General features: G+C 35.0%; 1 protein-coding gene across 2 annotated transcripts in view; it reads left to right on the top strand.

Moving 5' to 3' along the window:
- Positions 1-27,142, top strand: part of DNAJC10 (DnaJ heat shock protein family (Hsp40) member C10) — a 53,257-nt gene extending 26,115 nt beyond the window's left edge. For both annotated transcript variants that reach the window (XM_058712174.1, XM_058712175.1), the window contains exons 11-23: positions 3,114-3,203; positions 3,961-4,074; positions 6,488-6,602; positions 11,436-11,563; positions 11,875-11,991; positions 15,043-15,144; positions 16,178-16,333; positions 17,276-17,409; positions 18,471-18,524; positions 18,787-18,934; positions 22,478-22,597; positions 24,427-24,531; positions 25,841-27,142. In XM_058712174.1, coding sequence (XP_058568157.1) covers positions 3,114-3,203; positions 3,961-4,074; positions 6,488-6,602; positions 11,436-11,563; positions 11,875-11,991; positions 15,043-15,144; positions 16,178-16,333; positions 17,276-17,409; positions 18,471-18,524; positions 18,787-18,934; positions 22,478-22,597; positions 24,427-24,531; positions 25,841-25,852 — 1,395 coding nt within the window. In that variant the 3' untranslated portion in view covers positions 25,853-27,142. The remainder of the gene's footprint in view (positions 1-3,113; positions 3,204-3,960; positions 4,075-6,487; positions 6,603-11,435; positions 11,564-11,874; positions 11,992-15,042; positions 15,145-16,177; positions 16,334-17,275; positions 17,410-18,470; positions 18,525-18,786; positions 18,935-22,477; positions 22,598-24,426; positions 24,532-25,840) is intronic.
- Positions 27,143-27,815: the final 673 nt, after the last annotated feature.

Genomic DNA, 27,815 nt, shown 5'->3' with positions numbered 1-27,815 from the left:
AAAGACAGATGGAAAATTCACTAAAACCAAATCACCCACAGACAAGCACCATCAAATCTTGATAAATACTCTTCCAGATCTCTACTTACATATACCTGAATTATGACATCATGCTGAGAACTCTCCAGTTTTATCTGTGGCCCAGACCTCTGGCCTCCACTCCAGATATATATATATCCTACTGCCTGAATTATTCCACATCTCCCCTGGGATATGAATTGATGTCTCAAACTTAGATGGCTATAACTATACTCCTAGTATTCTCCCATAAATCTGCTCTACCCACAGTTTTCCCAATCTCAGTTGATAAAAACCCCATCCATTATCATTCAGGCCAAATACTTTGGAGTCCTTCTCGATTCTTATTTTTCTCATATTCTGTAACCTATGTCAGGAGAATCTGTGGCTCTTTAAAATCTTTCTAAAATCCACTCCCACTGCTATTCGAGCATTTATCACCTTATAATATACACTAATATCTTACCTTTTTATTTTTATTTTTCTCCCACAATACATTTTTAAATTTGGATGTTTTTACTGTTCTATGTCAAATCCCTAGAAGATTATCTGGCATGTAAGTGGACAATATATATAATGCCTATGTATATTATATGCTATGTGCTAGAGATATATATACATATCAACAATCCCTAAGTAACAATCCATTGACTAAATGTGACCTACTTAATCAGTGCTCTCTTGATATTTAAGTTACCTACTGTTTCATGATTATAAGCAGTGTTGTAATGAACAATGTTTGTTCATCTTTGTGCACTTCTTCAATTACCTATTTAGATGAAATAGCCATGGCAATTTTAATTTTGTTTTGCCAGATTGCCCCTACAGAAAATTTCTATTTATACTGTGCCACAGTGTATGAGCATGCCTCTTCCCTTAACATAGGCTCTTGCCTTCAGTACCACAATCTCATGTTTTAGTGAGATCTTTCTGCTTTTTGATATAAAACTGCAAGCTCAGATGCAACCCTAGGAGATATACATCAGTGATTCTGGAAATACTGTAATACTGTAGTAACAGAGAGTGATGAATTAAATAGTCTTTGTCTCTCTTAAAAGCATTCAAGTTTTTGGGGCGCCTGGGTGGCGCAGTCAGTTAAGCGTCCGACTTCAGCCAGGTCACGATCTCGCGGTCTGTGAGTTCGAGCCCCGCGTCAGGCTCTGGGCTGATGGCTCGGAGCCTGGAGCCTGTTTCCAATTCTGTGTGTCTCCCTCTCTCTCTGCCCCTTCCCCGTTCATGCTCTGTCTCTCTCTGTCCCAAAAATAAATAAAAAAACGTTGAAAAAAAAAAAATTTAAAAAAAATTAAAAAAAAAAAAAAAAAGCATTCAAGTTTTTAAAAAAGTAAAATAGCTTGTGGTCTGTCTCAAAGTGAATTGATTGAGAAAACATATGGTCTATGAGAAAACATATGGTCTAACATAAACATCTTCTTGGTTATCTCTTAAATACCATTCCGTTTTCACTATTGGCAAATCTTGCCTTATGTATTCTAGCAACAGTGTTTTCTGCTTGGTGGTTTGTTTTGTTGGCCTCTGAGTTTATTTACTTGTATGACATATGTAGTTTATATCTTCTTTAAACACTCTCCTTCCCAGGTAAATTTCAGTTATAGTACTTGACATCCATCTTTTCCCCCTTTCCTAACCTGTATATTCAGCAAACATTTATTTACTGAGTCCTTATTGTCAACAAAATTGTACTGGGTAATTGGGTAGAAAATTCACTTAATTTGATAAATGTCCACGCAGTATAGTGAGTCACTACAGTATGGCCCCCATTGTTTTAAGATGTGTTATTTATAACAGTGTTTTATACCATTCATATCCTAATGTAATTCTAAAACCCAAAATGCCATTATCAAAGGTAATTTTGTGGTTATCTGCCATTTAAAAGTACCCAGTATTTGTTTGCATTCCATCAATAATGAGAAAAATTCAGTTTGTAATAAACTGATTTATTGTGCAGTGACTGTAATATACTAGGTTATATTAAATTATTAATTTTGTGTCCTAAAACACATATTGGGAAATAATCCCAAAAACAAGTTTGTAACTTTGCATTAGATATAAAGAGGACTTTGGGTACTATAATTAGGTTATTTTGAGGCAGACAGAGCTGTTGTCCCAACTGATGTAGTGTGTTCTGTAATTGAGAAAATGGTCACCAAATGACACTTTTTAAAAGTGATTTATGTGTATATTTTATAGGAGACATGTTCTGTGTATAATGAATAAAGAACTTTTTTAAGAGGGAGGGGAGGGAGGAAGGGAGAAATTCAGAGGTTAGACAATATCCTTTATAAATGTAAGTACCACGTTTTACTCTACAACAAACAGGTTTATAACGAGATTCTAGTGGATTAGTCACTTACATATTTATATAAGCTGCTATAGGAGTATTTTTAGTAAAACCTTCCTAATAAATGTGACCGATGTCAATGAACTGTAGTATCATGGCATGAAAGTTTTGTTTGGGCCTTGTAAGCCCTTTGGTAACAGAAAATATTTCATATAGATCTTTAACAATATGCTAAAAATCTAAGAAAAGAAAAACAAGCTTTAAGGAAAGAAACTTAGAAAAAACCATTTTCTATTATGTTATACTCGTCATTTCTATCCAAATGGTTACTCCCATGTTGAGCACAGTTAAGCTCTGAACACCAGGGTAGTTCCAACAAGTTTCTACTGGAGTTTCAGATCTTTCAAGTAGTACTTGAGTTGTAAAGTTTATAAAGCATTGGCCTTCCACAAGACATGATTAAGCATTAAAATTAATCTGAACATGATACAGTTTTTCCCCAGTAATTCAGAGGTTACTCCACATTATCATGAGGATTATTATAGAATGCGCACCACAATTAACAGAACATTCCATATAATGTAATTCTACATCAGTGTTTTTAAGAAACAGCCCAGTTACACAGCTTTTTAATGATTGGCAAACTATGGTACACTTTTTTAAAAATACAACATTTAGAATAAATAGCTTAAAAACTTTAACTTTTGTGATTTTTTTTTAAAGAGTTCTCTAAAAAAGGACACTAAAATAAATGGGTGTTGATTAAAAAGATTACAGTATAATTCTTTTATTTTAGTTCCTTCATTCACTGGATGCTAAAGAAATATATTTGGAAATAATGCATAATCTTCCAGATTTTGAACTACTTTCGGCAAATACACTAGAGGTAATGTTTCTATTAATAATGATAAATGGTAGTAAATGTTGGTAGCATTTCACATGTTAACATTTTAAAATCAACATGTGTCTCATTCATCACTAGACGGAAAGTAGCAGTTTCAAAGGATTTCATATACATACCAGTTACTCTATATTAAACTCTAATTGCTGGAGTTGCAACTTCGTGGTGGGTGTAGAGTTCAGGAAAACTTAACCAGTCCTGAATGACGTCTTTCAGCAGGAGTGTCAGAAAAGTCAAGATTTTTTTTATCACAAAGCAGCTGTGGATCTGTTTTGGAATTTTATGTTCTTGCTTATAGAACTATTTATATTGTTCACTGAGAGTTAAGCAGCTTTAGCAATACTCAGTTTGCAGTAGAATCAACTTTTCTTTTCTACTTCTTGATCCCAGAGCCTTCCAAGTCGTATCCCTACCAAACTGCTAAGCCTAAAAATAGTTTACTTCCCTACCCCCAAATTTTTAGCTATATATCATTAAAATTAGATACACTTTTTGGTACAATTGTCTGCTTTAAGATTTTATAACTTAGTGATTTTTATCTTCTTTAGTAGAGGATTGATTTACATTGCATTATTGCAAAGAAATACACAATAAGCATAAATGGGTCTGAATTTTAGACAGTATTTTGAAGTAATGGGTAGGTGGCTAAAATTTAGGTCAAAGAAATAAAGATTAGAACCCTTAGAATTTCTTGACTCTGACATTATTTTTCACTTTTTCCCCCCTTTTTATCACTTCTAAGGATCGATTGGCTCATCATCGGTGGCTCTTATTTTTTAATTTTGGAAAACATGAAAATTCAAATGATCCTGAGTTGAAGAAACTAAAAACTCTACTTAAAAGTGAACATATTCAAGTAAGGAAAATGTATTCTGCCTAGCCTTCTGCTAGTGTGCTTTCCTACTAATTTAATATATAAAGTTATATTTTAAGGAACGTAAAAATGTTTATTTGAGATTCTAGGTTAAGAAACTCCTAAATGCTTTTGTTCTTCTTTTGTAGTTTTGTTTTTCTGTTAAAAACCAACAGCGATATCTAAAAGCAGTTAACTTTCATTTCTCTTGGATAGTTGGCATGTGATATATCTGTATCAGAAAATTTTTCTGAAATGCATACTATAGAAGAATGTCTTCTCCTTTTTACAATTCTTGTTTCTTGGGGCATCAGAGGGGCTCAGTCGGCTAAGCATCTGACTCTTGATTTCCGCTCAGGTCGTGATCTCATGGTTCAGGAATTCAGGCCCCGTGTCAGGCTCTGCACTAGCACAGAGCCTGCCTAGGATCCTCTCCCTTGCTTTCTGCCCCTCCCCCTCTCATGCACGCATGCACTCTCTCAAAATAAATAAACATTTTTAAAAAATAAAGTAAAATTTGTATTTCTTTAATTTGTAATCATAGTTTAAAAATTAGGATATATAAAGAACAAAATGAATTAAAACAAATATTTAAAAATTACCCATATTCTCACTACTATTAATGGCTCTCCTACAAAATTTACTGTGTAACCTCTCAGACTTTTTCTGCATATGTTGCAGTATGTGGGCATAGGGATATATGTGCACATACATACATATTGTAATGGCCATTGTGATAGACATACATGTAAATTTATATATGAACTTTTTAAATAAAAATGGATTCACTATTACAGTAGTCCCTCCTTTATCTGCAGGAGATATGTTCTAAGATCCCGAGTGGATGCCTGAAACCACAGAGAGTACCAAACCCTGTATATATTATGTTTTTTCCTATACATACATACCTATAATAAAGTTTCATTCATAAATTAGGTGCAGTAAGAGATTAACAATAATAATAAAATGGATAATTAAAATAAAAGTTATGTGAATATGGGCTCTCTCTCAAAATATCTTACTGTACTGTATTCTCCCTTGTGAATTGATATGAAACAATAAAATGCTTACATGATGAAATGAAGTGAGGTGAATAATGTAAGCACCATGGTGTGTTGTTAAGTTACTCCCGACCTGACAGTGCTTTAGAAGAGAATCCTGTGTTCTGGACTACAGTTGGACAAATGCAAACTGAAACGACAGAAAGTAAAACCACTGATAAATAAGGAACTACTATATTCTCTTTTGTAGAATTTTCCATTTGACAATGTCATGTATTTTCTTAAATGCCTTATAAGGTCCCTTATGCTTTTCTTATATGCATATGTATATATTTATATGTATATATGTATGTGTGTGTGTGTGTGTGTGTGTATATAAATTTAGCCTTTAGGGATGGTGATCAATATATATATTATTAAATATATATGATGGTAAATATATTTAGATCATATTTAAATATATATGATGATAAATATAGATATTTGATGATGAATATAGATACGATAATAAATATCTATATTTATCTTCATATAGATACCATCATCCCTAAAGACTAGGTAGTATTTCACTATATGATTACACCATAATTGTTTAACAGATCCATCTTAGGTTTTTTCTATTTTATGTCAAAAATACCGTAAAAATGCAGTATGAGGAATTTTCTTAATCAAGATTTTTTTTTTTAATTGTCCTCATTACCAGTGTCCTCCATAATGTTTATATCGTTTTGTATTCTTACTGGCAACATGTGAGTAGCCATTTCTCCACACCTGTGCCAATCATGATAGTATCATTTTTTGTAATCACCATTATAGGCCAAAAGTGATATATTAATAATATTCATTTTCATTTATTTGCTTTCTAGTGAGGTTGAAAAAATCTTTTGTGATTATTAACAAATCATAATTTTTCTATTTTCTCTCTGTCTCTGGCCTGTTTTCTTTCTTCTGAAAGGAGATTTATCTTTTTATTTCTTAGTGGATCCTCTAAAATCTTGCAAATATTTTTTCATGGTTTATCATTTGCCTGTTAGTATTCTTTATGCAATTTTCTTTCACACTGTATGAAATTGTCAACCTTTTTCTTATTTCTGCTTTTGAGGTCTTAAAAAGTTTTCTATCTCTCCCACTCCAAGATTATATAAGTGTCTTCTGCATTATCAGAAGAGCGGATGTCTTAAGCAACTTCATGTTTTCTAGAATATTTTCTCTCAAGTTTTTGAACTCTCTAGGAGGCTTTGTTTTTCCTTCACTAAACTTAGTTTCAGTGTTCATTGTAAATTATTTCTATCTCTTATTTTCATGGCCAGTTAACTTCTGTTTAGAAACTGTTAGAGCAATGGCATTTCTTTATGAATATTTAAAAAATGAATATATAAGATTTTGTTTTCATCAAATTAAATTTTCTCCTTTAGGTTGGCAAGTTTGACTGTTCCTCTGCACCAGACATCTGTAGTAATCTCTATGTGTTTCAGCCATGTCTAGCAGTATTTAAAGGACAAGGAACCAAAGAATATGAAATTCATCATGGTAAGAAGGGAAAAATGATAAAAATGTGTATGTATTTTCAAATAATTTTTTATTTGTACTTTCTACCTCTTTAATTATTTTTTAACTGAAATGTAGTTGACACACAGTATTGCATTACTTTCCGGTATACAACCGTGATTCCACAACTATGTACGTTATGCTGTGCTCACCACAAGTGTAGTTCTCATCTGTCACTGTATGGTGGTATTAATAATACCTTTGACTATATTCCCTGCTCTGTACTCCATGACTTACTTAATTCCAGAGCAGGAAGTCTAGCCCCCACTCCAATTCACCCATCCCTCCAATTATCTCCCCTCTGGTAATCACCAGTTCTTTGTGTCTATGAGTCTGTTTCTACTTTGTTTTGTTTTTTAGATTCCACAAAAGTAAAATCATATGGTATTTGTCTTCTCAAACTTATTTCACTTAGCATCATTCATTTTAGGTTCATCTGTGTTGTCACAAATGGCAAGATCTCCTTCTTTTTCATCGATGAGTAATCATATTCCATTTGTGTGTGTGTTGTCTGTGTGTATATACACATCCTCTTACCCATCTATTGATGTACACTTGTGTTGCTTCCATATCTTGGCTATTGTAAATAATGCTGCAATGAGCATGGGGTGCATATATCTTTTCAAATTTTGAAAAAAAAAAAAAAAAATTAGTGTTTTTTTTCTCTGGGTAAATAACAGTAGAATTACTGGATTGTATGGCATTTTTATTTCTAATTTTTTGAGGAACCTCTGTACTGTTTTCCACCTCTATACTGTTTGCCTACCAGTTCTTTTTTCTCCACATCCTTGCCAACTCTATTTCTTGCTTTTTGGTATTAGTTGTTCTGACAGGTGTAAGGTGATATCTCATCATGGTTTTGATTTGCTTTCTCTGATGATTAATGATGTTGAGCATCATTTCATTGGTTTGTTGTCCATTTATGTATGTGTCTTCTTTGGAAAAATGTCTCTTCAGGTCCTCTGCTCATTTTTAATTGGATTTTGTGTGTGTGTGTGTGTGTGTGTAGAGTTGTAGGAGTTCTTTATATATTCTGGATATTAACCCTTTATTAAGTACATTATTTGAAAATATCTTCTCCCATTCAGTAGCTTGGCTTTTTTTTTTTTTTTTTCCTTCACTGTGCAAAAGCTTTTTATTTGGGTGTAGTCCTAATAGTTTTTGCTTTTGTTTTTCTTGCCTAGTAGACAGGTCTAGAAAAATTGTTGCTAAGGTAATGTTGGAGATTACCACTTACGTTTCCTTCTAGGACTTCCATGGTTTCCAGTTTCCCATTTAGGTCTTTGATCCATTTTGAACTTATTTTTGTGTATGGTGTAAGAGAGTGGTTGAGTTTTATTCTTTTGCATGTAGCTGTCCAGTTTTCCCAGCACCACTTACTGAGGAGACTTGTCTTTTCTCCATTGTATATTCTTACCTCCTTTTTCAGAGATTGACCATACAAGCATGGGTTTATTTCTGGGCTCTCTATTCTGTTTCTTTGAACTAAGTGTATGTTTTTGTGCCAGTATCGTACTGCTTTGTTTACTGCAGCTTTGTAGTGTATCTTGAAATGAGGGACCATGATACCTCTAGCTTTGTTCTTCTTTCTCAAGATTGCTTTGGCTCTTTGGGGTCTTTTGTGGTTCTTTTTACCTTGCTTTGTATAAACGTACTCACTGTAAATAACTTTGCTTTTATTAGTAAATAGGTTTCTTTTGGAGAAAGATACTTTGAATTATATTTAGTTGCTTTATTCTCTTTACTCTTCTTTTTAAAATTATTCACTTTTGGGTGCCTGGGTGTCTCAGTCGGGTAAGCTTTCGACTTCGGCTCAGGCCATGATCTGACAGCTTGTGGGTTCAAGCTCCGTGTCGGACACTGTCCTGACAGCTCAGAGCCTGGAGCCTGCTTCAGATTCTGTCTCTATCTCTCTCTCTGCCCCTCCCCCACTCATACTCGCTCTCTCTCACACACGCACATGTGCTCTATCTCTCAAAAATAAACATTAAAAAAATAAAATAATTCACTTTTTTCTGCTATTTTAGTGTTTGAGCAAGAATGCTGGTGACATATCAGGTTAGTGCAGACTTTAAGGGTCTTGTGAACAAAAGTAAACAACACCTATAGTTTTCGTTTCTAGTGTGCCAAATGTAGCATTTCAACTATGGGCATTTTTCAGATTTTTCTTCCACTAAACTACTAAATATTTCTATGACTACTTTATCTCTCTCTGTCTCCTCATTTGGCCTGATTCTTCATGTTTGTTTTTGTGTTTTAGGTAGATCAGTTATATCTGGTCTAGAAGGAGTGGCCTTCTGTAGAGAGTGTCTTGTTGGGCCCAGAAGCCCAATCCCTCCTGGCCACCAGAGCCAGGTATTCAAGGGGGGGCGTCCCCTGTGTGGCTGCATGTGCCCTTCTGTTGGGCTGAGCCACATTTGCTGCGGGTATGCTGGTGGACTAGGTGAGAGACCCAGCCGTAGCTGCTGTGGTCATACTTATGGGGGGAGGAGGGTTAGCTCCTGGCACAGCTAGCTTCAAGACTTAGTTCCTTGCTGGCTGTCAACCAAAAGCCCCAGTTCCTTATCACTTGGATCTCTCTGTAGGGCTGCTCACAGAATGACAGCTGGCTTCTCCCAGAATAATGATCAGAGAGAGATACACAATATCTATTATGTAATCTAATGTCAGACAGGACACACCATCATATCCACCATTTGTTGTACCCTGGTACAACACGTACAACAATGGTGTGAGTACATGAGGTAATAGTCACTGAGGACTGCCTTGGAGACTGGCTACCACCAGAGCTAAGTATGGGTTACACTTAGGAGGAACAATCTCCTGAGGTAAGAGAAAGCAATCTCTTTGTCAAGATCTAAAGTGTAAGTGATGGTTGACCAAATGAAGAGTAGCAAGCATGTTCCAAGCACAGGAACCAGCACAAGTTCTCTTAGACTCTGAGATAAGAGAGAGCCTCATCCATTCTTAGAAAGGAGGATTTCAAAATGGAATTTTGAGTGTTTGAAAGGATTGAGACTTGAGGCTGGAGAAGGCCTCAGAGTTCCAAATTCTGTGTATCATCTGTCAGGCAAAGGAATTTGGACTTTATCCTGAGGGCAAAGCAAATGCTCTCAGATTTATGCAGACATATGATTTAACTAGTGTTACATTTTAGGAAAGCAACTGGCCACCTAGAATGGATAGAAGCACAATTAGAGGAAGGGAAGGCAGATAGAAACCTGATACAGTCATTCATCTAAGAGAAGATGGCTGCCTTATCTAAATAATGGTAATGTGGTTGAAGGGACTTAGACCAACCTTTAAATACAAAGTCAGTATTTATATATAAAGTCAGTATAACTTGACAATTGTTTAGATGTGGGGAAGTAAGAGAAAGAAGCCCAAGTTTCTGACATTCACTTGGCAATTGAGTGACTGTACCATTGAGTGAAGAGGAGAACACTGAGGGGAGGAGGTGATAGGGAGTAGACATCCCCAATCTGTAGTTGAATGTAGGCCTAGGCCTCAGGAGAGGAATTTGGGCTGAAAAAGGTAGATGTAAATAATCATCATATCAACGATAGTTGAAGCCTTCAGTGAGAATGAGCTTGTGGAAGGGTGAGTAGAGAGACAAGATCAGGGCCCTAAGGATGATCAAAGATAAAGGAATGTGTAAACCAGTTCAAGAAGCTGCAGCTACAGAGTAAGAAAAAAGCAGGAGAATGTGGTATCATTTATAATTGTATTTAAATAATTGTGAAAATATTTCTTCTGTGCTGTGAATTCTCTGAGGATTATATCTTTATTCTTGCATGCCCTATGACATTTAAAACAAGGATGACACATAATAGGTATTTGACTTAATATTGCCTATTAAGTGAATAAGTCAAAGGGCACATGGGAAAATGGATCAAGTGCTAATTGAGAAAATCATTATTTGTCAAACCAAAGAGTATATTCTTTAGGCAGTAGTAAATCATCAAAGTCCTTTAAGCAAGGAACAGTGTAATCAGACAAATGTTTTTGTAAATTAACTGTGGTAGCAATGAAAAAATGGATTAGTTATGAAAGATAGTACACAAAGACCAGCTTGGTTATTGTAATAGGCAAGACGGAATTTAGGCACTAGTCTAATTGGTCTTGGTCCATGGTACACCAGCAAAGAAAGAAGGCGAGTATCACTCTGGGAAATCTTAGGCACCTGGTGGATGATTATGCCAATGCCAACATAGGGAAGGTGAGAAAAGGAGCAAGTTTGGGGGGGAATAACTCCGATTTTAATATATTTTAAATGTTTACATGACATCCATGTAAATATCTTCACTGGGCAGTTGGTAATACAGGTTTTGAATTTGTAAGGGAGGTTGAGTTGGAAGAAACAGGTGTAGTAATTAGGCAACAGTAATAGCTCGGGTAAGCATAAAGAACACAAATAGGGGCACCTGGGTGGCCCCGGTTAAGCATCTGACTTCAGCTCAGGTCATGATCTCACAGTTTGTGAGTTCAAGCCTCACGTTGGGCTCTGTGCTGATAGCTCAGACCCTGCTTCGGATTGGGTCTCCCTCTTTCTCTGCCTCTCCCCCACTTGCGTTCTGTCTCTCTCTCTCTCTCAAAAATATATAAACATTAAAAGAATTTTTTTTTTTAAAGAACACAACAAATATTGCAATGAAGTGATTACTCTGCCTTTGAGGATGAAACCTCACCAAAATCAATTTGGTCAATAAGTTTATCTTCCTTTCTTTAATATTTTAAGTCTAAAAACTTTGAAATGTTTCTATGGATAGAAAGGCAGTACGTGAATTTTAATTTTTCTCTTATTCGCTTTCAAAGGAAAGAAGATTCTATATGATATACTTGCCTTTGCCAAAGAAAGTGTTAATTCTCATGTTACCACACTTGGACCTCAAAATTTTCCTGCCAATGACAAGGAACCATGGCTTGTTGATTTTTTTGCACCAGTAAGTTATTTTTATCTGTCAAATGTCAGTGTTTCAAATTTTCTCTTGTCACAGCAAAAAGACATTTGCTATATAATCTTGAACACTAGAATTGTGTTACTCAGTTTTGGCCACTATCACATATTGCTTCTATGAGAGCAGGATTGTACTTGCCCCTCTAGGGATAAAATACACACACACACACACACACACACACACACACACACGATTTACCACTAAGTATGATTTATCTAGCATATATTGCTTGTTGCAGAAATGTGTCTTTTTGTTTCATTTAGCTCAGCGCTTATGAATATTTTTTTCTTCCGTAGTGGTGTCCACCATGTCGAGCTTTGTTGCCAGAGTTACGAAAAGCATCAAAGCATCTTTATGGTCAGCTTAAGTTTGGTACACTAGATTGTACGGTTCACGAGGGACTCTGTAACATGGTAAGGCTAAGTATAAAATAGTTATGCTAATCAACATTTTTGTAAAATAGTTTTTAAGTTATACTGACAAAAGCTGTCTTTCATATCTACATTTAGAAGAGTAACATTATTTGAACAAATAATTTCAACAAAATGATATAAAATTATGATTGGATTAAAACATGAGTAGACAACATAACTGAGTGAATGTAGACATGGTCTTATTTATCAAACTTGGGAAAATATTGTTTATTTGATAAAATACATGGTCATTCAAGTATTTAAAATCTTTATGATTTTTGACATAATATCACTTTTGGCAGTCTATAGTTTTATTCTAGGTTTTCTTCATAATTCTCTTCTAAGTGTAGTTAGTAGCTAGAAATTTTAAAAATGAACAAGCTTTTTGAAACTTTTGTATACATAAAAATATGTTCTTAGGTTAATTAATATTCATTCTTCATTCCAAGAATAACTAGAAATTATATACCTCATGATGAAAGTATATAATACCACTTATAAAACATACTTGGAACAAGTATATGAAACCTAAATCAAATCAAGCTGTGACATCAGTGTTAAGGAAATCTAATGATAGAGGAACATGTTAAGTGACACCATGGGCATGAACTCTTCAAGTCCCAGCACGTAGAGGATTTTACAGGACAAACACCTAATTTACTGGACAGATGACATTGAAAAGCAGAAGAGATTAAAGAGACTCAAAAGACATATCCTTCAAATGAAGTGTTTAGGTCTTCTTGTTTGGATGCTGCTCAAACCAAGTGCAAAAAAATGAGCAAGCAATAATTGGGGAAATTTGAACACTGACAGGGTATCTGATAATTATCAGGAATTGTTCATTTTTAGATATTAAAATGACAGTGTAGTTGCATTTCAGGGAAAGTCCTTATATTTTAAATATACTGAAATATGGATGAAATGATAAATCATCTGGAATTTGCTTTAGAATAATCTTGATGTAGAGGTAGAGTTGGAAGGGAGAATAGATGAAATAAGTGTGGTGAGCAGATGATTGTAGCTACAAGAGTACTTGAGAACTTACTACTCTCTGATTTTGTGTGTATTTTAAATATTTTTTAAGAGGAAACTTTTTTAAAAAGATAGAAGAAGAGAAAAGGGGAAAGGGAAGGGAAAAGAAAACAATAGGTTTTAAAAACATAGTAGAAGTTAATGTAGGGTGACATCTTTATGGCATCTGTGTGAGGAGTAATCTCTCAGTCCACACACACAAGGTAAAAATTAATGTGAATGATTTTAACTATATTAAATTAAAACTATTACCAAAAAAAAAGACACTATGAAGTTAAGACAACAGACTATTTGTAGCACTTGTAACTGATAAAGCATTAGTGCCAGAATATTTCAAGGCTACAAATCAATTTTTTTAAATAGACAAAATAAGAAAGTTTGTAGACTTTTTTTTTAGAAAAAGAATTCCAGCATAAAAAATGTTGCATTTCACTAGTCATCAGGAAAGTACAAATTACAGCAATCCATCAAATATACAAAAATTTAGAAATCTGACATTACAAGTATGTTGATAAATTATCCAGTCACACAATGTAATATCATAGAGCATTTAAACTAGGTCTATCTTTACCAGCATGGGTAAGTCTCAAAAATACAATGTAAGGTGACAAAAACAAGTGCATAATAGCTTACAGAGTATGACAGAATTACAGAAAATTTTTAAGTGCTCAAACATTTTACTATACTGCCCAGGGATACATAAACATATCGCAAAGGAGGAAAACATCAGTAGAATGGATATATACTTATTTGAGAACATCAATTGCTCCTACTTTCATGAAGGAAAGCAAATAGGATCAAGAAAAAAGACCTAGTAATACCAGTGTGATAAAGAAGTTAATCTTCCTTAAATATAGGGAAGGGGATGTGTGGGTATTTGTTAGATGATTTCTCTCTTCATTCTGTTTGAAATTTAACTGAACTATATTTAAACAATAAGGCCTTTGGTTTTGAATGTCTTATATGTGACTTTGAAAAGATGCTAAGCAAGACACAAACTTAATGTGATAAACAATAATTATCTTAATTTGAATTCTTCTAGTTTTTCTTTTTATCTAAACTATTAAATATTCTTTAGATAATTGAGTAAAATGTAAGGATTTAAAACTGTGGTGTCAAATTCACCTGCAGTAGAGGCCAGGGGTCATTACTCACTAATGAGTAATTAGTTGTGAAGAATAGACTAGAAACTACATGTTTAAGTGCTAAAAAGATTCCCAACACATGCTAATCAATCACTAAGTAGATTAACAAAACAACAATTATATCTGAGTTATTTGAATTTACACTCATTTTACAAATTTTGATAAATATTTCCATTGTTTTTCCTAAAATTATTTTTGAATCCTAGTCAATTTCAGAAAATTCCAATTTTCTACTGAGTGCTTATCAACTTTAAGGATGCAAAGTTTAGCTATAGTAAATTCACAAGATAGCCTTGTTAACTTTTAGAAAAGTTAAAACTTCGAAGAAATGCTTCCTGGGCCAGTGTTGATGTTACTCTGAGGAGGAACTTACAGTATTTTGTACTATAAAAACTACCTTGAATGATGAATAAAAGATGGCCATATTCTTAGGAAATGAGTCACAATTCCTTAAAATATGGTTGTATACCCATTATTATCCTTGCTCCTTTGTTTCCTTTATTTTCTTCTAGACAAATTGGAGTATTATGGTTTCAAAAACTCAAGCCAGAGATTAGCCTACTCTTTACAGCCTTATCCTCTTGGTTCAGGAGAGTAAAAAGGGCCCACACTCATAATTAGCCTTGCTCACTTTTCAGTGTTTCATTTTCCGTGGATTCTGTGGCTAATGGAGTAGCTATAAAAAGGGTAATTTATCAGTGCAACTGTAAATCCATTTTCTTTGCCAAATTTGGCCAGGCTAAAATTTTGCAATAACCCAGCAATTTAGCAATGGACTTTTTAAATGTTGTTACTTAAAAGCAAGCTGGTTATGAATTTGAAACCAATAGGTAAAATGCATAAAATCTTTCATTTGTATTCTCATTCCTAACAGTATAACATTCAGGCTTATCCAACAACAGTGGTATTCAACCAGTCCAACATTCATGAATATGAAGGACATCACTCTGCTGAACAGATCTTGGAATTCATAGAGGTATTTTAAATTAATTTAATTTATAGTATTGTCAATTGTAGAGGTAATTTAAATCATTATTTTGAAACAGCGAGCAAGTGAGGGAGGGGCAGAGAAGAAGAGAAAGAATCCCAAGCAGGCCCCATGCTGTCATGGCAGAGCCTGATGCAGGGCTTGATCTCTTGAACCGTGAGGTCATGACCTGGGCCAAGATCAAGAGTTGGACATTTAACCAACTGAGCCACCCAGGGGCCCCTAAATTTTTTTTAAATAGTTTTTCATTTTGTGCTGTATTATTTATTATTATTTCCCCAGTGAAGCTAACACTTTTGTTAATATTACCCCATCATTGTAGACTAAAGCTTTGTTAAAACAGTATTTGGAGCAAGTGAGCTGTTAGGGAAGTTGTACAGTATCTCCATTCAGACTGTCAGGAAAATATAGAATAGTAGGCTTTTCAGTAATAATTAGAGGGTTATTTCCAAACCACTCATTGGTTCTAGAATAGAACTATATGGCCTTTGTAGACATCTAGGCACCTCTAAGCTTTTTGTCCCATCTCCTATCACCTTAAATACAGTTGCCTCTTTTCCCTACCTAAGATGATTTTAATGATACATAATAGCAAGAAAATATACCTTGATTTCAGAAGATTAATGGGCAAAGTCTAAATTAATTAGGAATCATTTGTCCTTTTTAAAATAATTCACTTTAGATTGTATTTTAAACATAAATAAGTATATTTTGATTCTTCAGAAACAGGAATTTTGGGGGGCTTCTGTGTGTCTCAGTTGGTTGAGCATCCGACTCTTGATCTCAGCTCAGGTCATGATCCCAGGGTTGTGGGATTGAGCCCCGTGTTGGTCTCCAAGCTGAGCATAGAGACTTCTTAGGATTCTGGCTCTCCCTCTGCCCCTCTCCCCCACTTGTGCTCTCTCTAAAATTAAAAACAGAAACAAAAATAAACCAGGAACTTTTCTAAGTGATAACAGTTTGCCAAGAATGTATCAATACCTTTTTATATCAGTTATAATGAAAGTTAAATTCTCTTTAGGATCTTATGAATCCTTCAGTGATCTCCCTGACACCCACCACTTTCAGTGAACTAGTTAAACAAAGAAAACATGATGAAGTCTGGATGGTTGATTTCTACTCTCCATGGTGTCATCCATGTCAAGTCCTAATGCCAGAGTGGAAAAGAATGGCCCGGGTATAGTACAGTAGTTTATTTAAATCTTAACATTTAGCATTAATGTGTATTTAACAGAATTGTTTTAAAATGGAGATGAACTCACCTCTAGATTATCACTCCCAATAGCTTTAATTACACCACTTAGATTTCAACTCTGTCTGATAGGTGAATGGTATAGAATAATCTACCCTTACTTTTTCCTGTGTCACTTGTTTGGTATGTATCTGACCAAATTTCTGCCAAAGTCAACCCAAAGATCCCTTTATTTTCTATTAAAATTTTTCTACTCCTTTATTTTTAGAGCTTAACAATACAGTTTCTTCACAATATTGTGGGACTTAAAAAATAGCTTTGATCAGTAAAACATTTGGAATTTTAAGATTTCCTACAAATAGACATAGTGTTATAAATCATGAAAGATTGGGGAAAAGTTATTTCAATATGAGAATGGAAATGAAATCAACTTTTATATTTCTAAGAAAAAATGAACAAATGGAAGAGTTAAAAGTGATTTCTAGTATTTAACATTTAAGATAATACAATTTTGTGCTCTTCTCAGTAAAATTTTTAAATTCAAGCATGAGTCAGTGTGCTGCAATGCATGTCTCTATTTGAAAAATAACTCTTTGAAATACCATTGCAGAGGTCTTCATTAGTTCCTGGTTTCTAACACTTAAGTTTTAGAAATACTTCATTTCCCCCCATAAGGTACATGTATGAAATCTGTTATTTAATCTGCAGTAATTGTAGTAAGGTCTTAACTGCAACATTACATTTTCAGTTCATTACTATATACTGTTATGTTTTAAACCCTTACCCATTTTTATTTGGTGAAAGTCACTGGTAAATAATATAAGAAACATCTCAAAATGATGATTTTTCTATTGTAAACATAGTTATGGAGGTAGTTTTATTGTTATCACTTTGATCTATTTTATCTCTCCTTTTTCTCTTTTATAGACATTAACTGGACTGATCAATGTGGGCAGTATAGACTGCCAACAGTATCATTCTTTTTGTGCCCAAGAAAATGTTCGGAGATACCCTGAGATAAGATTTTTTCCCCAAAAATCAAATAAAGCTTTTCAGTATCAGTAAGTGTTGCCTAAAATTTAAAGACATTTATTATAACCACTTATTTAGACAGTTAAAATTTAAAAGTTATCTTAGGGGCTCCTGGCTGGTTCAGCCAGAAGAGCATGTAACTCTTGATCTTGGGGTCATGACTTCAAGCCCCATGTTGGGTGTAGAGATAACTTTTTTTTTTAAAGCTTATTTATTTGTTTATCTTAACTAAATAAAAGTTAACCCAACAAACATTTTTGGGGAGTCCACCATGTTTTAAGATAGTGTGCTAAGGAGAACCTCAGAAGATGAAAAAAAAAGAATTGAACAATCCCAATGTTCATGAAGCTGGCACTCCAGTATAGAGGAAGATAAAGAGAGGAAGTACTAACATTTATTAAGTCAGTGTTTGGTTTCAGGTACTGTACTTGATCCTTTGCTCACATTATGTCCACTGGTCCTCACATATACCCTGAGAAATAAGAATTACTACCCTTTCCTACTATTACAGATAAGTAAACTGATCCACAGACCTTCATTAACTTTCCCAAGTCACACTGCTGCTTGGGGTTTCAGCCCAGGTCTGTGTCAGTGCCCATACTTGTGAGGTAGACAACTCAGTGCAAGGCAGAATATAAGGAATATTCTTTGAAAAGTAAAAACAGACTATGAATTTCAAAGAAGGAAAGGATCACAACTATGAGAGGAAATCACGAAAGGCTGCATTTATGAGGTGGCTTTTGACATGGGTCTTAAAAAGTATGTAGGAATTTGATAGACATAATAACCAGAGTAAATGTTCAGAAACTGAAGTCTCGGACATTTTGAGTTTCACCATTCCCGTGCTTCTATAGGAGATGTCCAGCAGGCAGCTAAACATTTAGGACTACCTGGAGCACAAAAAAACATCAAGACTAGAGAAAAATGTATTTGAGAAGCCATGTAAGCAGCGTTTGTAGCTAGGTGTAACTGAGAAGAGAGATGCTAAGTAGTCAGTCAAACTTTTAAACTGCTGCAATGAGATTGTTTTCTGAACATATCCAATAATAGAAAATAGTATTTACAACTTTCATATTTGCTCTTCTTTCAGTAGTTACAATGGTTGGAATAGAGATGCTTATTCCCTGAGGATTTGGGGTCTAGGGTGAGTAATTAAAAATATGCATCATTGCATAAAATAGATTCAGTGCTATTTACCTTCGTCTTATGTCTGCAGTTAAATTTACTGTAAGTTTTTTAAGGCTCTCACATTTTAAACTACTTAGTAAAGAATTATAATTTACCAAGATAGGGTTGTGCTTTATTGTCATTCTTTGAAGTCAGTTTTAACTTAGAAACTTTTGCTATATTTTAGACGTTTTCCTTGGTTTCATATAATGAAAAGTAATTTTGATCCCTTGCCGCAGATTTTTACCTCAAGCATCCATAGATCTAACGCCTCAGACTTTCAATGAAAAAGTTATACAAGGGAAAAATCACTGGGTGGTTGATTTCTATGCTCCTTGGTGTGGACCTTGCCAAAATTTTGCTCCAGAGTTTGAGCTTTTGGCTAGGGTAAGTCTTGTCTATCTATATAAGTAAGTTGTAGTTACATGCATGTTTTAAAAATTAGATTATTTAAAAATTAGATAAAATAATTAGGTAAAGGTATATATGATTCTTTTTTTCTAAGAAGTTTCCTGTGAATTTTTAAAAAATCCTATTTCATTTCTATGAGTATCATCTTTTTTTTTTTTTTTATTTTTTATTTTTTTTTTTTCAACGTTTTTTATTTATTTTTGGGACAGAGAGAGACAGAGCATGAACGGGGGAGGGGCAGAGAGAGAGGGAGACACAGAATCGGAAACAGGCTCCAGGCTCCGAGCCATCACCCCAGAGCCTGACGCGGGGCTCGAACTCACAGATGCGAGATCGTGACCTGGCTGAAGTCGGCCGCTCAACCGACTGCGCCACCCAGGCGCCCCTATGAGTATCATCTTTGTGGTAGATTTCTTCCTTCTTTATTAATACTTTTGGCTAACATCTCTATCTTGATGGATGACATCATCTAACCATTAGAGACAACTCATTTCTCTTGCTTATTCCCTATTTCCTTCCTCCACCATTACTCTGCTGCCCACCAGCCCATCACTAGATCCTGTCCTGCCTCTTAAGTGCCTTTCAAATCTGTCATCTCCTCGTCATGCCCTCTGCTAGCCTTTCTCTTCAAGCCCTCTTCATCTCTTCCAGACTTCTCATGTGTGCTTTTTAACGAGTCTCACATTGCCAGTCTGCCTTATTCAGTTCTGCCCTGCTGATCTTGCTAAAATACTGCCTTCTCTGGCTTCCTGTTAGCCAAGTTTCTTGACTTACAACCTTGATTGCAGGTCTCTGGTGGGACCCTTCCTACCTCTTCAGCTTTATCTCTGTCACCACCCCACACCTCACAGTTCAGACACAGCAAAATACTCCAGGTTTGCTGAGCAGATACTGTTCCCTCTCTCTAAAATGCCTTTTCGTTATTAGTCATCTGAATCTTTCTCTCCTTATCCTACAAAATCCAGCTACATTGGCACTTCTGTATTCTCTGCCCTTCTCAGTGTCACTTTGATGTCTTGTACTCCATTTGGTGTACTTACACAGTGAATAAATATTTAGATATCTATCTCCTCCATAAGACTGGAGCTTCTTGAGGGCAAGGTACAGGTCTTATCTGAGTCTGACTCAGGAAATGCTTATAAAATTTAACTGAATGCATAAACAGAATACAGTCTAATTTTTTCTTGTTTCTGTCCCCATCATCCTGTTAATGACCTAATCCAGACTGTTAGCATTCTTGCTTCAGGGAGCTTTGCCTGGGCTACAAAACACTCACTTAGAATGAGAAAGCTCCAGTTTCACCAGTCTAAAGCAAAAGCTGACAATCCTAACCCATCAGGATTTTTTAGCAAAGGGACTTCAAAGCTCCTAGGTGTCATGAAAGATTATTTGTTATTGGATCATCCTTCAAATAAGTTCTTCATCTTTCCCGCTTACTTGATCTTCTTTTCCTCTTGTGCTTCCTTTTTCTCCAGTAATTCTAACAAAATGTTTTCATTCCCTTGTATACTGAAAAACTTAGCTTAGTTATATATTTTATAACACACCTATATCTTGGATATGCCAGAAAGTTATTAAATATGAAAAAGATCATTCAACAAATCCTAAGCACTAGGTTAGAAGCATTACGGTAAGTACTAGAGCTATAGAAATTTAAAGACAAAAGTTACATGTCTGAGGTTTTATTCTAGTGGGAAGATAACATGCAAATAAATACATTTAATACAGCAGGATCATTGCTCTAGTGAAATGAGAGGGGAGCAAGGACATGGAAGGAAGAAAGAGTCTTGCCAGGAAAAGACAAAAGGCTCCACCGAAAACTTGGGATTTGAGATGAGAATTACCACATGACCAGGAGTTTGGCTAGAGAGTCCTCCGAGCAGAGAGGACAGTATTTGCAGAGATGCAGGGATGCAAGAGAGTGGTGCATGTTCGGTCAACTTCACTGTTGGTCCAGACTACCAGAGTGTAAACACAGAAGGGGAATGGCAAAAACTCAGGCTTAGTAAATAATTGAGGAGGAGAAGGTTTGGTCCTCTTTCTTTGTGATTTCATATTGTTCAGAATAAGTTCTGTATAAGCACTAGGGGAAAACTATTGGATATGGTAGGATCCATTTTACATTTTAGAAAGAGCACTTTGGATGGAACTGTACACAGGCCAGCAAGGCCAGAGAACAATATGAGAGCACCAGAAACAATATGGTGTTCCTTTATAAGCAATTGAAGATACAAGTCAACTAATGTTAAAGATAAACATTTTGTAAATTTCTCTGACCTTCAGTATAAGTGTGTTTCTGCATGCAGCTTTGCTGCTGCCCTAACCCCTCTTGAATAAGCCGGCATTGGCCACAAAACTAGAGGCAGCAAAGGTATTTTAATTGTCCTGAAGTGAGAGATGTTATCTGAACCGTGATGAAGGTAATGGTGATAGAAAGAATGGGACAAATGTAAAAGAGATAAAAGAATAGGATTTAATGTCCAATTAATTGTGGTAAGTATGACAGAGAAAGAAGTCTAAGATGACCCTAGTTTCTGGCTTGAATGAGGGAATAATAGGACAGAAGGAAGAGTAGGTAAAGGGAAAGGATCCGTGTTGGAAATCATCTGTGCAGGATGCTTATTTAGTTGACCAGGCCAGTACATAGGTGAGTGTGAAATCAGGGGAGGTTGGGCTAGGCAGCACATCTCGGCACATTTATATATAAAATCTCCCTTGGGAGATTGCTTACAGTGAAAAAAGTGTTCACCATAGATGCAACTGTGATTAAATACTATAATTTGAGAGGCAGGTGTAGAAAGAGGTCCCCATGCTAGAAATGAGATAGTACAGCCTGAGGAGTAAGAAAGCTAAGAGAATAGTGATAAATGCCAAGAAAGAAAAAAGAAAGGCATGTTTAGCAATGTCAGGTACCCATTAAGACTGAAACGTGTCCATTCAGTTTGGTCAAGTAGTCACTGCAGAACTTACAGCAGTTTCAGTGGAGGGAGCAGTAAAAACAGAAGCTAGACTAAAATCTGTTGATAAATGAGATGATGAGGGAGGAAAAGCAATGAAAGACTAACCTCAAAAAAAAAAAAAAAAGAAGCAAGGAGGTAGCTAGAGGAACCAGTACAATTAAGAAAAGAATCCTGTTTTGACCACATGCACATACCCCAAAGAGCATGTAAGACACCTGACAGAGAGGAACTGGAGAATATAGGTGTTGACAGCCTTCTGCAAAATGAAGAGTGTTACCTCAGCAGGTGAGACCAGAGAATGGGAGAAGGTGTTTGAGGACAGAATCAGGAGTTTGTGGTGTGGTGGACAAGGTATGGGGACCAGGAAGGAGTTTTTCTTGATAAGAGCCACTAAAAAATTTGGAAGCAATCTTATTAGTATGGAAAGGATTAAAACTTAAGTTTTTGAAATAAGTCTTTATTATTACAAAGATGGGAAAATTTTAGTATCATGTTGCCTTGTGGTTGCCAAAATAGTTTATGCCACAGTGAATGGCAAACCCCACTTCTCTCTTTTCAGATGATTAAAGGAAAAGTGAAAGCTGGAAAAGTAGACTGTCAGGCTTATGCTCAAACATGCCAGAAAGCTGGTATCAGAGCCTATCCAACTGTTAAATTTTATCCCTACGAAAAAGCAAAGGTATGTATTTGGCGTTCCCGTATGTGCCTTTCTTTTAGCAGATCCAGTTGAAAAGGTTTGTTATTAGTGTGAAGGTTTTCATTAGCTTCTCCTTCCTTTGTCATGTTTTATTTTATTGCATATTACTGAAGCTTCTTTTCACATATACATCAAGTGATTTTCAAAGGTTTTTCTGTCTCAAAGTTGATATGATCCACTCCTTAAAATTTTTATACTAATGAATTACAGAAACTACTAAAGACACATAGCAGGATACTAGAGTAGTTTTTTCCGAGTGGAGAAGTCAACATAATTATATTCTGTGAAGTTCTATATTTTCTACTTTTATACAATTAACATGTTACCTTTATTATTATTTTTTCCAGGAAAGGAAAAAATTAAAAGAATACTATCATACTTTTGAAGTAGACTAGTACCTGAACATTTGTCTTGAGGAATATTTATTAGTGGTTTAGACTACAAAATAAAAGTTAGGGTCCATGGCTTGATCACAACTCCCTTCTTTGGGCCACTGACAATATGCTTTTTTTTTTTTCCCCAAAAAGAAAATTAGACATTTACCAATGGATCTTAAAACTCAGGCAATAACCTCTACTATCATTTATATAAATGCATATATCTTTCAACCACTGTAATTGCTAGCTGAAAATACTCATGACTTTTGCTATCTTCCTGAGTAAAAGAATGATATTTTTGACAATAGAATTGTAATTAAATAAATAAGGATTTGCCATGTATTCATGTTTTATGGTAAAACATTTCAAATAAATATATTTTTTGAGAAGGAGTATCAGCTTAACACGTCAGGTTATTTATTGGAAATTATATTTTAAAATAGAGTTAAAGAAATTAGATGGATTTTAGAAGTCTAGAATTGTCAACTAGATGTTTCAGTGAAGGACTTTGATTGGTCCAAGAGGCTAATTCTGTCTTAAGAACAGCCTAGGGTAAACATCTCAGAGTAAAGGAGCTTATATCAGGATCTGAATTCACTTCATCCCTTTGGAATCACTAGCTCTGCTTTCTAATTCTCAGAATAGCTGAGAAATGGGTAGCATAAGTAGGGGTCTCAGGTAGAATGATGTAAGCAAAGTATCAATATAATGAGCAGTCACAGAATTAATCTGGCCATAGAAGGAGCTCTTTGAAAAGATGATGTTACCATGTGTCTAGAGGAGCCCCGAGGACATTAGACACCAAAATATCCCTGTACAAACCGAGACAGGTGGCATCCAGAAGACCAGACCAGATTTGAAAACCAAAGCAGAATAGTGATTGCAGTTAACAGCAGTACAGACCAGGTGGGCAGGTACACACAAAAGCAAGATCTTAACAGATAGTGTGGAGTTCCCACTAGGAAGCAGGAAGCAAATGACTCCAGATCCAAAGTAAAGCTTGATATATTGACCTGCCCCCTTCACTGCTTTTCAGCCACCTTCCTACTGTGGGCAGATGGAAACCAGGAGATACACATTACTTTCTAGTGTTGTAGTTGGTCAGGATTTTAACTGTGCCAATGACATATGTATAAGATTAGAATGATTTGAGTCCTCTGGGGGATGGCTTTTCTTTATATTTTAGTTGTTTTGAATTAGATTAGATTAGTTAGAGCTGGCAATGCATTTTTTCCAAGGAAATACTTTAAATGTGTTCATAACAGTATCATATTTAAGTAAATTATGAGTTAACTGCTTTGTAGCATTATTTCCTTGAAGAAATTAGAGTTTTAAACATTTAGAACTTTAAGGAATAATCAAGTTTCTTAGATGCAAATGTCATGTTTTGATTAGACACCTAAAAGATTATAAGAAGAATGTTTTTTATTTTAGAGAAACATTTGGGGAGAGCAAATAGATACCAGAGATGCAAAAGAGATTGCTACCTTAATATATGAAAAATTGAAAAATCTTCAAAATCATGGAAAGAGAGATAAGGTAAGGACTAAATCTAGAGCTGACTTCAGCCAGCTTTATACTGTACTTTATATTTATCAATAAACAGGTACAATGGAAGCTTCAAAAAATAGTAAAGTTGAAGTTTCTTAATTCAAAAATAGGACAATCAGAATGTAACCTCTGTATATTGAAAAGTGTAGAAATTTGCACAAGTACAACCATTTAAAACATAGTGAACTATGGCCATAAATTATTTAGATTTTGTTAAAATGTAAAGTATTGACTTGTTAGGAATAAATACACTGGAGCCTCGTAACATACTTTGCATAGCAGATTTTCTTTTGGTATAGTCAGGATGTATCAGAACCCATACTCATTTCAGCCCCTCCTAGAATTTTATCAAACAGTGCAACCTCTGCTATTCTTTGGAAGAAGTGTTCATTTTTTCTAAGTCATTGTCATTCTAGGACATACAAACAGACCAAAGAGTCCGTGAATGCTGGAATGCTTTCTGAGTGGAACTTAATAAAATCACATAGAAGTTTCTTGGATTGTTTCCCTATAAGGTGAAAGAAGAACAAAAGAACCAGCGCATATTCTGGAGAGGGGAGGGCTAGAGATGTCTGGCTTTATAGAACCATATTAGAACTGCACACTCTGGTATAAAAAGCCTTACATCCTGTATCAAGGGTTACATTTTATCCAAATCTAAAAGATAGTTACAATTATTTCCTTGGGTTTAGGAAACAAAAATGTTTTTCTGGTGTTTTGATTTATTTTCGCTTCCTCAAGAGGTTTTAAAGTGTGACTTTTATCTTAAGTTAAACATTTGAGGGGCACCTGGGTGGCTCAGTCGGTTGAGCGTCCAGCTTTAGCTCAGGTCATGATCTCACAGTCTGTGAGTTCGAGCCCTGCGTCAGGCTCTGTGCTGACAGCTCAGAACCTGGAGCCTGTTTCGGATTCTCTGTCTCCTCCTCTCTCTGCCCGTCCCCCACTCATGCTCTGTCTCTCTCTTGTCTCAGAAATAAATAAACATTAAAAAAATTTAAAAAACAAAAAAAAATCATTTGAAACAGAAAATGTTATTAGTCATAGCCAGAATATCAGAATTGAAATTCAGTTTAGAAACGTACCAAAATATGACTGTAAAACTGTAATTGATAGTATCTGCATGAGCAGGTAAGAACTAAGAGATATCCCTTTTCCTTTCCATTGTTACATTTAGGCAAGGTATATTTCATATGGTGATCCATTAAATTATTTTTTAAAAGATAAAGTACTATAAAGTAACCAACATTTTAATGTAAATTCATACTTTTTTTTTTCAATCACTTTTACATTATTGTAGGATGAACTTTAATGATGATGAAGATGAAGAAGAAAGAGAAAAGGAATTCTAACAAATGATATCAAGAAGACCTCTTTAGGACGTTGCTGCATTCTGGGTCGGAAAAAATGAACATTGGAATTGGAATTGCACTGTCTGAATTCTGTACAACATTAGTATAAATGAAAGGTCTGCAAGCTTTTTCTGTAAAAGGCCAGATCGTAAATATTTTAAGTTTTGTAGACCATGTACAGTTGTCACATATTCCTTTGTTTGCTTTGTTTACAACCCTTTAAAAAGTTAAAAATTGTTCTTAGCTCAGGGCCATGCACAAACAGGCCAAGCCATTTAGTCCATGGGCCATGGATTGCTGACCCCTAGAAATGATACTAAAACTGGCTGGCTCAAACAGCAGCCTGCTCTGTCATGTACATACATGTCTGGGATCTGTTCCCTCAAGTTTTGTGGCTGGCCTGAAAAGAAAAACTTGGCATTTAGTTACCTGTTTTAAAGATTGTGTGAAATGGATTCTGACCATAGTTTCTTTAAAAAAAACACACAACGTGACAAGCAGATACCCTATTTTCATGCTGTATTATAGTGAAGAGATTTTCTTTTTTCTTTCCTTTCTAAAGGTTGAAGAACTGATTTTAATTTTTCACAATTGAGAAAAAATTTTTAACAATAAATCCAATAGATTTCTACAGCATCTAGAAATACCTGAGGAAAACAATATTTATAGCTATTAACTGGGCACTGTAGAGTATCCCAAATATATCAGTATTTAGAGTTCTATATTTTAAAGATCTATGTTCATTTATTTTCTGAATTGCTTTCATAAATGTTTTCCCTGTGATAGCAATTGACTTTTGAAGCATTGTTCTAATATTTATGGTTTTGCCTTTTGGACTTTGTTTTGATGTAGATCCTCTATTTCCCTTCCCCATAGTTGACGTTTTTCACTCTTGTCTGATTTGTTACTCAGATACAAAAAGTGTGCAGGCTTGGTTCACTATGACTCATAATGACATTGTGGTTATTCCAATTGTTAGTTTGCTGCTGGAGGCTGCTGTTTCCAGATAAATATTGTCATAACTGAACTTATTTTTTTAAGAAAATCAATTATATAAATCTAAGGATGGGATCTTTTAATTTTTCGGTTGTTCAGACTAAAAGAATCAAAGAAGTTTTTTGCTCACATTTTCACAAAACATTGTCAGTAAAGTGCAGTTATTTAGTTACAGTTGAGAGTTTATGGAATGGTAAAAATTCTGATCAAAAGAGGTCAGTGAATTAAACAACAACAGTTTTCTCAAAAACTTACTAGGATTCTACTTTATTATATTGGAAGCGTTTTATTTTTTTTAATGTTACTTTATCTCCTTCCCCAATATTTCCTCATAATTTTATCACTGTAATTTCTACAAAAACAGATTTTATTTTCAAATCTAACCCAATCCCTCATATTCTCTCCTATTTTGCTTCAGTTGTATCCTTGGAGTCCTAACCTTGGATTCCACATCATATACGTGGGCAGTTTCAGAACACCCACCACTTCTAACCTTAATTCAGCCTTTCTGAATTATGATCAGTAATGGCAAGTGTCTTTCATTTATTAAATTTTCACTGCCTAGAAATCTTTCAAAGTTGGCTTGCTTCTATAAGAATGTCAAAATCGAAGACCTAAAGAAGTCTTGGTAAATATTTATTGAATTAATGTACCAATTATTTGAATACCACTGTGCTGGACAGTGAAGCATATGTAAAAGGAATCCAAGGGATGGTCCCTGTCTCCCGTGTGTCTATAATTCACAGTTCTGACAGTGAACCCATAAACAGGTTTAAAGGTACCTAAACTACTACCCATACATATAATTCCAGACTTATTAAGAAACATTTTAGGCAGTAAAAAAAAAAAATTAGTAAACAATATGTATCCTGTAACTTGGTCTAAGTATGTGCCTGTGGAATTGGCTCTAAAGCCAGGGCTGCTGGT

This window comes from Neofelis nebulosa, chromosome 2, assembly GCF_028018385.1.
Source record: "Neofelis nebulosa isolate mNeoNeb1 chromosome 2, mNeoNeb1.pri, whole genome shotgun sequence".
NCBI lineage: Eukaryota > Metazoa > Chordata > Mammalia > Carnivora > Felidae > Neofelis > Neofelis nebulosa.
Note: the sequence above shows the minus strand (reverse complement) of the source record. Positions and strands in the feature narration are given on the sequence as shown.